The 12,787-nt window shown below is 32.0% G+C and overlaps 1 protein-coding gene across 1 annotated transcript in view; it reads left to right on the top strand.

Annotated features, from left to right (window-relative positions):
- LOC133186291 (uncharacterized) overlaps positions 1 to 11,865 on the top strand; it is a 40,563-nt gene extending 28,698 nt beyond the window's left edge. The window contains exons 8-12 of the mRNA XM_061321513.1: positions 5,769 to 6,269; positions 8,033 to 8,284; positions 9,143 to 9,379; positions 10,390 to 10,541; positions 11,815 to 11,865. Of these exons, the coding sequence (XP_061177497.1) occupies positions 5,769 to 6,269; positions 8,033 to 8,284; positions 9,143 to 9,379; positions 10,390 to 10,541; positions 11,815 to 11,865 (1,193 nt within the window). The remainder of the gene's footprint in view (positions 1 to 5,768; positions 6,270 to 8,032; positions 8,285 to 9,142; positions 9,380 to 10,389; positions 10,542 to 11,814) is intronic.
- Positions 11,866 to 12,787: the final 922 nt, after the last annotated feature.

Here is a 12,787-nt window from a genome sequence, read left to right as displayed (position 1 = left end):
GCAAAGGTAGTTTTGAACTCTGTGAGTGATTGTCCACCTCATGATAGATGTATATATGAATGTTATGTTTGCCATTTTGGAACTGGCAGATTAATCTGGAACAGAGTTTATTGATTATTAGAAGATTAATTATTGATAAAATTGACACGTTTTGTTTATAAATACATTCACTCAAACTTCGTTATCTGTAATTCATTTGGAAAAAATAAAAAACTACTCTAGGATTTCCCAAGATCGAGATGTTGATGCTAATATCCATAAAGAACTTCTCGTTTAGAGATATCCAGGGTACTTGTGATATATTCTAGATATCGTAGGGATGCCAAATTTTAATGTATATGATTTTGAGTAAATTCAATCTGGCTCATGATGATTTTGGAGCTAATAAGAATGCACAAAAAAATCAATAATTCATTTTTCTTCAGTGACAAAGATAACCATCAGCTGAGTTTTTAATTTCTTAATTAATATTGGGCAAGTGATACCCAACTTTCTTAATTCAAAACGTGCACCTTATGACAAAAGGATGCGCTGGGGGTTTTGATTTTAGTCACATGATGCATATCATATCGTTGTCATGATCAGTGTCAATAAGCCTTGTATACTTAGATATCATAATGAAAATGTCCCGTTTTTTGTATGAAGTCTTGTTGAGTCTTATTATGAATGGGTCTTAGCATCATTTTTTTCACAAAGTCTTCATATAGCCTGGAACAAGGTACCTGGATCATGAAACATACATGTATTAAGCTTAAGTCAAAAATCTCAATTTTGTCCTAAAATATTGTAGAAGTCAAGTAGTCCAAGATTTGTTTTTTTTTTTTTTCAACATTGTGTCACAAAAGTTTTTTTTATCTGAAAATTAAGAGATTTAAAAGAAAATTAACATCTTACAGGCGATTGAAAATTTGAATAAATTCTGAGTATATTTCATGATCCTGGAGCAAGGTCTTACACATACAAGAGTGCAAGCACGATAAGTAATACCTACTGTTGAAGACTGTAATTATAAGTGTGGAACTGATATGCATGTCTTCACGTAATTAGACCCCAACTGATCTCTTGTGCCCATTGTATAATGTAGGATATTTCTCATGTCAGCACCAATTGCAGCACGGGACCTCGGTTTCGTATTCTCGCGGATGTTTCGTAGTTATCGATATCTTTGTCTTCTTAACATGAGCGGGTTAAAAAAAGAAAATATCTTTCTCGATTAAAGTTTGACAAAACAAAAGAAAGCATTGGCTTTTGTCCTTTTTTTTTAATTTAAAAGCAGGGACGTCAACATTATATGAAATTAAAAGCACTGTAAAGGTTTTTTATTCAGTGTTTATTTTTAACGATTTTCTATCCTTAATTTAACGGTAGATTTAAATAACGTTCTCATTTTATTATCAAGTTTAAGTGTTCCAATTAAAAATTATTCTCTTAGAGCAATATCAGCTGCATTTTTGAGAATTTTATTTTGCTGTTAAAATGTGTTATGTAATTTAAACCTTTTTGATCAATTAGACAGAAGTAAAGTATCAAATTGTTTCAGAACAAAGGATTCTGTACAATCAAATCTATAGTATTATACATGTATAAAAAATCAATATTGTGCTGGAGGACAATAATGTGATTTTGCTTCAATCAAAGCTTATAGATAGTTCTTCCATCGCAAATATGAAAAACAGAAGTTTATAAAGGCCCAAAAATATTATACCAATCCAGGCATCCCTTTTTTGTTTGTATCATCTGTCCTTAAAATCATGTAGGCAAATTTGATAAAGATTAATATGCTGCAAATCCTAAAGATTATTTACATCAAATTTTCAGGACATGTTTTCTCGTAAGATTTTTTATGCAGTAAATCCGTGGCCTTCCTTAATTAAATAAATATGAGTGATTCCATGGGGGGACCGATAAGATTAACGTCTTTTAAATTACGGTTAAATTGTATTCGATCATGAGGACAGAGACACAAATAATGTTAAACGTAATGTAATAATAAAAATATCTAACTATTGCGCTATATAGTTCTGTCGAACACTAAATATATAGTAAAAAGAGTTTACACATCAAGTGGATTCCTGTAGTCAGTAGTGTTGTGCTTTTAACAGATTAAATTATTGAAGCATTATCACGTTTATTATTTCATTATCAATGAAAATTAGAAACAAGTAAACAACATCAGTATGGCACACTTGTCATTATAATCATACAATGACACGTATGTAAGAGCTTCCTAAGTTCCTAAGGTTGCGTGTATTTCTCGACAGGTGGTATCAGAATTATAATTATGAATTTATTTTAGCTAACATATGGGGCTTTCTTGTTTCCTGAATTACTATACATATGTTCTTTTTTTTTTAAACACGTTTATTATATAATACACAAGTGCACGTGTATCTAAACAACTAAATTAAACATAATAATCGACGGTGTAAGAGAGAACTTTTGAAATACATAATTAGTAATATTTCAACATGTATCATGGAACATATGCAGCAAGATGAAGTCAGATGACGGCAGGGGGAAACGTATATCACTTCATGTCTGATAACCCTACGTGCAGTCATCTTGTTATCTCGGATCATGTTTGCTCTGGTAATTATCTGTATTCCATGCAATATGAAGACAAACTATTTATTAAACACGTTTAATTTTGTAAATCTGTTATTGTAAATAGAGGAACCGGGAATTATTATACCCCCCCCCAATATATCACCCCTTGACACAAACGTAATTTTTGTGTACATGATGTATGCTATGAAAAGAATCAATTCCCAAGGGGGGGGGGGGGTCTCGAGCAGGGAACTGTAGAAAATCCTCGCGACGGGAATTGATTTCGTTTAAAAACGTACCATTATTTTTTTTCATTTGCTAAATATCCATTTTTCAATTGAAACAAGAAAATCAAATCTTAACCATTAAACCAAGTAACAGTACTTATAATTGATATCAATACCGGTATGTATAAGTATACGCAGAGCAGACACAAGTCGTAAACTGAATATGAATTATTAGATTTAATAAAAAAAAAAAAAAAAAACCTAAATTTTCTTTACATGCATTAGTAAATAAAAAGGTAACGTTAGTTGATTTATCTACTCTTTTAAAAAAAAAATTGATGAAAAGAATTTCAGTTTGGTTTCAGTATTACGGAAACCATAAGGAATCGAAATTAACAGTTTCCGGAACCTGAAACCTCCTGAAACTAATAAGTATTGTTACATTGTCGTTAAATTTAATTTCACGCTGGTTTCCATTTTGCGGAAACCATTAGGAAACAAATCTAATAGTTTCAGTAAACGGAAACCCTACAGAAACTTACTGAAACTATTATATAGTTTCCGCATTGCGGAAACCATACAGGAAACTTCAACGTCAAGTTTCAGCAAGGTTTCCATATAGTTTCAGTTTTGCGGAAACTGGACTTTTCATCCAGTGTTTTTTCTTTCATTGAAAAACTTAATTACAATTTTGTAATAAAAATTTCTGACATCAAAGTTGCCGCTCATTTTGCTTTTAAATCGTAATTTGGGTCCACTGCATATGTATATACATTGTAACAAATGTATTCAGCAACCAATTTCAAACCTGTACCCCCGGGTTTTAAGTCATTCCAAATGTCGATCGTTACAATTGTTTAGCATCAGGAAATGTTAAAAAGAGATTTCAATGTGAACGGCACGTATTTGGCATACATGTTTTTGATATATAAATGCTACATATATATATATAAATGCTACATATATATATATATATATATATATATATATATATATATATATATATATATATATATATATATATATATATATATATATATATATATATATAAATTTTATATATAAATCCATGATTATTTAATTAAGAGAAAACAATACTGTGATAATGATTTTTATGAAACCTTAAAGCAAATCATTTAACAATAAAGCTTCTCAAAAGTAAATTATCTCAGACTAACATATAAAAACATGGAATCGCTAGTTATAAATTGCTAAAGATAACTGTAAGGCTGTCCAAAGTTAATTCTACGTTTAACGTCACTTACAAAATTACAAAATTTAAAACCTACGATCGCGAGGGAGGGAGGAAAAAAATAAACAAACAGAAACAAACAGAAATTCTAAACAAATATTTATATATTCAAATTAAACTTTTCAGTACACAAAAAGAACACTTGTTGTGTAATAAGAGTATAAGTTTGGTATCTTAGGCTAAAACAGTTTTACATTTCACAAGCAATATGTTTTTTCCTAAGTACACATATTGGCTTGCACCCTTTTTTGAGCAAACGAAGTAGACTGGAGGCACAGCAGAGTGGCTTGTAACTAAGTCAAGAAGTATGTCCATTGGATTTATGGTACACTGTTGGAAAATGCTTCTTCTTGTGGAAATAGTTGACCGGTCTCTACAATAAAAATCATGATGATATTTATTATATTCTCTTTAATTGAAATATCTTAAAATTGAACATATACTATGTTTCTCTGTTATTTATATTGCATTAGTTTAGCATTTGGTTTTAAAAGGGAGGGAAGGTACACTATTGGGTGTACCATGGCTGTTAAATTATTTTTCCTGACATCCACACACACAAGACAGGGTCGTTGGAATCCCCCCTCCACTCTTATTTCTTCCTCTTTCACTTGAAAGCCCTCAATCTCTGTATAACAGCTTCTTTCTCTAAATGTATAATATTTTCATTCCTTGAATCAGTTAATTGTAAGTACATGAATACTACGTGTATAATCACATCAACTTACTTCTCCTTTCAATTTTCATAGCAATATTTTAAAATGAAACTTCATTTCATTAAATAAAATTAAAGTGATATATCTCACTGTATAGTGTGACATCTCGGTTTTTCAGCACTCTATACTGAATCTTTGCAATTTTCTCTCCAATGCAGTGAATGGTTCAGCAAAAATATGACGAACTGAGAGTCTGTAGTCTGACTACTGACATAAAGCACTCGCCAAACATTTTCATTAACTTCAATTATAAAACCATCCATGTTTTATTTTATGATTGCATGCTCTTTACATCACTTTCTTCTTATAACACACCGACCGCGATTTCACAGCACATTTTCTTTCACTACAGGATGCAAAACTATGTCGCTAAATGTAAGACCAAATCGGAACAGATACTTAAAATTCCGAATTGTTTGCTTTTTTTCCAAAGACGAATTTCTTTTAAGCCTACGCGCACGGGTGAAGTTAAACGTAAAATTAACATTGAACAGCCTAATGTATTGCGTACGGATCAATGCACTTAAATTAATTGATATCTTTTCATAGTTTTCAGTCAAACTTCTTTTTAAAAGTGTTCTAGTTGTAGATGAAAAGCATATTACACGTAAGCATGAAAAATGATGACGTGTTGTACAGACAAATTATACTACCCGCAACCATTGATAAATGTCTTTAAATTTTCATGATACATCAACCTGCTGATTCAAGTATTAAGAAAGTCAATTTACCAGACAATGTTGCCTGTAACATATACATTAATATAAAATTAATAGGCATGTACATGAAATAGACATGTAATAAAACATGTGATTATGATTACTGTTATGTGCATATTTAATATGTGAAATGTTTTCATTAAATATTTTCTCTCTGAAAAACAAAACGTAACACTCTTGTTGTAGTTCGGTCTCAAAAAATTTCAAATAGAATAGTAATTTCATCATTTAAATTCTATTTTGCAAAAATAATACAAAATGCTAAATATTGATTTAATAGTGCGTTTTCTTTTAATTTAATTTTCAGGTCAATACCACACCTATCCACCTGATATAAGATGTTTTCTGTACTGTCTTCTGTTGGTGGACGACTATACTCTTGATATCAATGAACAGACTCACAAAACACTGTTCAAGGAAATGAGAGAAAGGTATTACACAGACCTACCTTCAAGTGACGAAATAAACTTAACAGATAACCGTATTACGGAGGGAATTATTGACAGAAAGGGAAGTGTTATCAAGTTTAACTCCACAGAAATCAGACATGACGTCATGTATGCATTTTTGACGGAGTGTCTGATGGAGGAATGTGATCTGGAGTTTTACCTGACAACAGCTTCAACTTGTGTTGTGTCAGAATATTGTAGATCCTCGGATTATAAGAGGAGTGAGGGGGAGAGATGTCTGTATTTACCAAAGTGGCCGGAGAAGATGTACGACTTCTTCATAGACAAACTACAGCTGGACATCATCACACACTGTACCATGTCTGACGAGGGGATTCATGACAGTATCAGTAAACGTTGTAAGTATTTATATATATATAAATGAAAATATATCAATTTTTGATAATGTTATAATGAATCAGAAAAAGAAGAAGAAAAAAGAAAACAGCATCCTTTTTAAATAATGAATTTTAGTACTTACAGTCATTTTTTGTATTTCTACAGGTGTATTATTATAAACAATGCATTTGTGGCGTCTGTCCTTTATCCTATTCTGAAGATACATGTACAACTCTGCTTTACTGATTTCACATTTCATAAACAGACACATGAATAAAACAATACAAATACATTAGACTGAAAAAAGGCAAAAGAAATCTAACAGATATCGAAATACATATGCAAGTATTCTGCATCAAAAAATATTTACAGAGATTTACTATCAAGTGACCAAACCGTAGAACTGACTCTTATTCCATCATTATCCAAATATCAATCTGACCTGTTGCATTTGTGTCATCGTACAAACAGGTCTCTTAACTCTATCTTTTACCCTTCGTTTACATGACTTCTGTCATAACGTTTTTACTTAACGTTCTATTGACATATGAAAATATCTTTTAGTATCCCCTTCAATAAAAAGGAGATGAGAAACCGCCAAAGCGTAAATTCAATAAATTTTGACAGGGGGAGGGAAGGGGGTGTTAAAGTCAAGGGGAAGAGGGGCAACCTGTTTATCTTAAATTGAAAGTAAAAAATTCAAAATTTACGTTCAGAAAAAGTGTAGGGAGAGGCAGGCCCCCAGCACACATACCCTTGCTCCTCCCCCCGATTCCATGTTCTTCAGTGTTATATATGTTTACCTAAGTGAAAGTCGATTGCAAGTCAAATAACAAACAAACAAACAATCATACTAATTTTGTGTGATTTTTACTGGTTCAGGGTATATAGTCCTTTTACTATTTCAATATTTAAAGCATCAACCGAGGACTGGGCATTATTCAATTTATTAAATCACTCAATCTTTTGGTGATTTTTAAACCTTTTTTATTGATGTTTCAAATTACATTTGATAATCTTTTTTCAATCCGAAGGTTTGGTACTTTAAAGTGAAAGGTTCAGGTCTTTCGGCTGAGACCTTAAAAAACCTAGGCCCCCTGTCACGGCAGGCGTTGACACGATGAAGATCCCTCACAGCTCAGTGGTCCTGATCACGAGTGCCAAGAATCGAAGACCTAAATATAAAGCCCTTCACCGGCATATGGTGATGTCTTTATATGAGTAACAAATTCTCGAACGTGACGTAAAACATACAATCAATAAATTATGACATCAATATCAGAAAGATATAAATACTTTTGTAGTAGGTCGATTTTTTAAACAATTCACGATACCCGTTCATGTTTACTGCCTAACTGTTTTAAATGCCTCCTAGCATAGATAACATGTCAATTTCTTATGGATTGTTGGTGGCAACCTTTCTGGCATTTAACGTGAGCATGTACTACTCATTTCAAACATTGATTTAAATTCATTTAAACCCTTAACTGGATCATTATACTGACTGACCAGGAAGTAGAAATGAAATAGGACTAAAGAGACATAATTTGTCGAAATGCGCATTGGTACATGAAAACTGGTACCGTGTATGATTTACACACAACTCAAATTCAACTCATATCTCTCTTTTATTATGTTCATATTTTATGGCGTGTTCACCAATATTCTTGTCATTTAACAGCAAACCACGCTTTATTTTCAACTCTTAAAAATTTGTTTGCTCATAATATTTTATATAAACATTTAGCAGAATGTTAAGTGTAGCATTTAATTTTTTATTCAGTAAATATACCTGAAGAAGTATTAAGATGGGATATCGATGCTAGAAAAAGGTTTGTGAAGAACTCCAAGCAAGAAAGCGTGAAAATGTTTCGCGCCAGAGGTATGATAGTTGGATGTGCAGGAGCAGGAAAAACAACTCTTCTTAGAAAGCTTCAGGGAAGAAAGAAAACAGATGTAGATAAGCAAACTGAGACAACTATAGGTCTTGAGGTCCATGAAGATTTGTTTGTTATCGAAGACAACAAGTTAATAGGTGATATATCGTTTCTCGCAAAAAATGAATCTTCCGAGTTTATGTAAAACGTGTAACAGAGACAGGTCTTACCAAATAGTACTAACGAAAATCATACAGCGACGATTATTTCAATCAATTCCCCCTCCTTTCGTCTTTGTCGTTTTCAGTTTTTTGAATGTGTTTAGTATCGGTAGGGTGTAATGAAGTTTGTTAGAAATTTGTTTAGGAAGTTAGGGACGAAGGAGTCCGCCTAGTGAACGATGATAGGTTGATAATTAATGTACTGTAGGTCTGTGTTTGCATGCCTATTGTACAGAACTCGTATGCTTATCTTCCAACAATTAACTATTTACTTTTGTTGATGTCCTCTACACCTGAATTTCAAAAGACTATACGCTATCCAACTACAGCACAATTCCAGTTTTACGTCGGAAAAATGTATGAAAAGTCTCTTATGTGATATGCATGCATTTGACAGGGTTCTAATTCACCACTGAAAAGTCAGTAAATTTGTCTTTGTTTTACTGTACATGACTGATAATTGTACAGTATACCTGTGTGTATTCATTCGTTTATACGTTTCGTACGTTGGTCCAAGAATCTTGAAAGCAACATGAGGTGACCGCAATCAACTTTTAATAAAATGATTGCGTTCTACCACCATTTTTTACCCGTTTAACGTCAGTTATGTTTTACTGATCAAACTGTGGATACCTAAAAGGAAATATTCGACCAAAAAGTCGAAACTTATTAATGAAGTTTCTTGAAACATTTAAAGACATTTTGTCATGCATATACTAAGTGAGTTTTTTTTTATTTATCTATTTATTTATTTATTTTTGAATTATGTGTTTTTGCTTTTCTGTCCTCAATCAGATTTTAGTACCAGGAAGGCAAATAGTGAAAACCAATATCTTGACAACAATGTGGTAAGCATGACAGACTTTGCGGGACAAGTGGCGTACTACGCATGTCATCAGGTATACCTGTCAAGGAGAGCATTCTATATCGTGGTTATTGACATGTCCAAGAAGCTTGATGAAGAGAGCCGAATGTATGACACAGATCGCCATGACCCAACTGGATCCTTATTTCACTCCTGGACTTATGGAGGTGATTAACACTTTAATAAATAATAATTAAGCTATAAAAGATTCAGATGTCCTTAATTAAGTTGGTCCGATTCCCTACCTAAATAAGAACAAGTATAAATTTTAATTAATTTGATTATATTTTCCAAGGTAAGAAATAACAAAAGAAATTTAAAATTAACATATCTTTTTTTTATTCAATTAGTGAAATCATGAACCCTACTCCTAGGAATACCTCTTTTTCGTGTGTCTATCTTCTCTATTTATGAAATAAGTATTTTGCAGAGGGACTGTGTGAAAAGCTTTGCAAACGAGGTATGTTGTAAACATTGAAAAAGAAAACCATTTTGACACTCCCCAAGCAATGCCAATGAATAGTACGACAAGAATCAATAACATTGTAAATATTATACTGTATCTTATCTGTATTTACAAAATAGTAATTCGATGTGAAGAATGATGAATTTACACACCAAATTTAACACCGTAGTGAAAAATTAACTATGTACATCAAAATCTTAAAAAAGAAATATAAGAAAGAAAATTTAGGTTAAAAAAAGCAAATAAAATATTAAGGATGATTGGAAAATATTGATACCATATTGCCAACTGACCATTTTTTTTTTTTGAATAGTCACCTATTCAAAAGGATAAACAAAGATGATAATATTCAAGCGAGTATAATTCCTCAAATTTTATAATTATTATCAGTGTATGTTTGATCATCAAAGAGAATCATCTAACATTATAGTGTATTTTTGTCCATCTCAGAATTGCACTTTCTTTTTCATATGTATCAAAAAGAAATAAAGGAATAATTTTATTATGATACTTATGTGCGCTTATAACTGATCACGTGAATAGTAATAAGCAGGTAAAACTACTATCACAATATGTAATGATTGCTTATCTTCTTCATACCAAGCCAGTAAGAAAAAGGAAATTTATGAATATGTAATTTTTTTTTTTGAATAAAATATTATTCAAATTAATTTCAATGAAAATATATTTATTTATCTATCTTTTTTAAAGACTATTTCCATTTTTGGCTGCAAACTATAAATACATATTGCAATGAAGGAATAATACAAGGGAATCCGAAAGACACTACAGCAATCAAAGACGCCAAGGAGAATATCAATTTTCACCCAGTAATCCTTATTGCCTCCCATAAAGACCAGCTGGTAAGAACAATGTGCCCTCTGTTTTCGACTAACGTATTATATATTTGCGTAAAGTTAGCATATTCTTCAAGTAGACAATTATCTTCTTATGAATTTTGGTCATATATTCCATTCTTCTTACTCTCTTACCTTCTTCTTAGACCATCTCCCTTTCAATAAACATAACGAAACAAAATCACGAATAAATAACTACATGTATGTTTAGGTAACATCCATTTTTAAGCCTATTAAAGAGTTTTGTATAATATTTACCTTTCCTTTACTAGTAGTTTCGTATCCCAAATCTTGTTTGTTACCTTCTCGGGGGGGGGGGGGGGGGGATGTAGTAGATAAACTCTACCTTAACATACATTGTTTAAGAAACATTTTAAACAATGATAACATTGAGCGTTTAGGCGTTTGTGTGTGACATATCTTTCAAACACCTTAATCTACCAAATACTGATTTTAAACCTTGAAATAATTACAAGGTTACACCAATGATGCCATGTCTTGGTTTAATTTCTACTCAAATATATAGGAGTTCAGATAATTTATATTTATATTTGTTTTCAGCTTATTTCATGAATTTTAATGATTTTATTTAATGTTGAGGCAGATTGTATAGAATGTTCCCATCTTGACCAGCAATGTCTTTCTCAAATTTGACCACGTGCTGCCAGACCAAAATACAGGCCTTCGTAGTAACGGATACGTCAAAGGTCACAAACTCACCTAAGCACTTGATTGTTTATCTTCTTTACTTGGTGTTAGAGATGTGTCTAGGATGTATTGGACTGTCGAATTTTCACTGATAAATACAATACTAATGAATGGCGGCATATACTCCACGATGAGTTTAATGTCTACTTCTGCATCACGTGTATTGGCCATTGATAATCAACGTGAGAAAGACAGAAACGTTTTACAAGCAAGTGTTGTAAAAATTAATAAATCTATTGTCTCGAATATTCTGGTTAATTGATCCACTCATGAATATTTCCTTCAAAATTTAGTCTGGAATAACACGATTTTGTATTAAATGATGTTGACTTAACTGTTCTTCCACTAGACTTCTGTAGCTGCATGACGTTCCAAGATAAAGTTTTGATCCTACTAGCAACAGCTTAGGAGATGATTTCCTGATTAGAGTGGTTTCTCATGACTCTGATGGAGTATCTTCGTTTTGAACAAAGTTTTAACCCAGCTGAAACAAAGAACTGTTATCAGAAGAAATGTATAATGGAATCACTGATTCAAATGCCCTTATTACCTTGCAGAGTGTTGTTTCCAGTTTCATTCTCCTGATGTAGGATTGAGCGTGAACAATCTGATTCACCATTAGCACAAGTTTATATATTTCCAGCTTAATGTCTTACAGTCATTGGTAGCTTTGTGTGTTTAGTTGTCAGTTATATTTTCCATTTGATGTAGCACAGTGTATATTTGTAGAGTTAAAATTACCACTTCCCCTCAGGTTTAAGAGCTTATCTGCTTACTAGATATCAGGTACATTATGAAGTTGCCAGTACGAAAATGGTGGACAAGGCATCGGTCTGTTATTCCTTCTTATGCCAATCATGTTTTCCCTTAATATCATCACTGATTATTGCAGACGCTTCTCGTCAAATTAGGTCAAGCGATTTTTCTACAGCACTACCCTAAATATCAGCAGTATATAAATTAAAAAAATAAATAAATATCAGCAGTGTATTAAAAAAAATTAAGAAGTACATGTAGCTTGAGATAGGGTGGATTTTTTAACTAGTTTGTCTCATATTTACCGGTATATGTTTTCAAGGGTGTTTTGTACATCACTGAAAACTAATCTAATGAATATTTGGGGTATATTGGGTTATGGCTCTGTAATCATAGTCTCTCTCTCTACAGTGCGTTTTTCTACGATGTGTTTTTCTGCATATAAAGTCGAAGACATTTTATTGATCTTCTATGAATTTGCTTGTTTCAGAGTCCTTTTAAGAGACTTGTCTTGACAGAATGCCCACGGAAAGGTCTCTGAAAAGTCTCTGAAAGGAGAGTTATATTGATGAGCTTTTTGATGTGTATATATCTTGTAAACATTTTGCTAATTGTGAGGAATTTGTGCCAGACTATTTTATTACATATCCTTTATCGGGATAATGACAATTACGGGTACTTGGTTTTTAAAGAAATGATGCAAAATAAATCTTCACCTCGGAGAAGGTTGTAAATTGCATCTAGAAAATTATCTAAAATAATTTTAAGACGATATTTTTTTTAATCTA

The sequence above is a fragment of the Saccostrea echinata genome, unplaced genomic scaffold (genome assembly GCF_033153115.1).
Source record: "Saccostrea echinata isolate AGI-Se365-2 ecotype Australia unplaced genomic scaffold, CSIRO_AGI_Sech_v1 ptg000013l, whole genome shotgun sequence".
NCBI classification, from domain to species: Eukaryota; Metazoa; Mollusca; class Bivalvia; order Ostreida; family Ostreidae; genus Saccostrea; species Saccostrea echinata.
The sequence above is the reverse complement of the archived record's forward strand: the minus strand, read 5'-3'. Positions and strand labels throughout refer to the sequence as shown.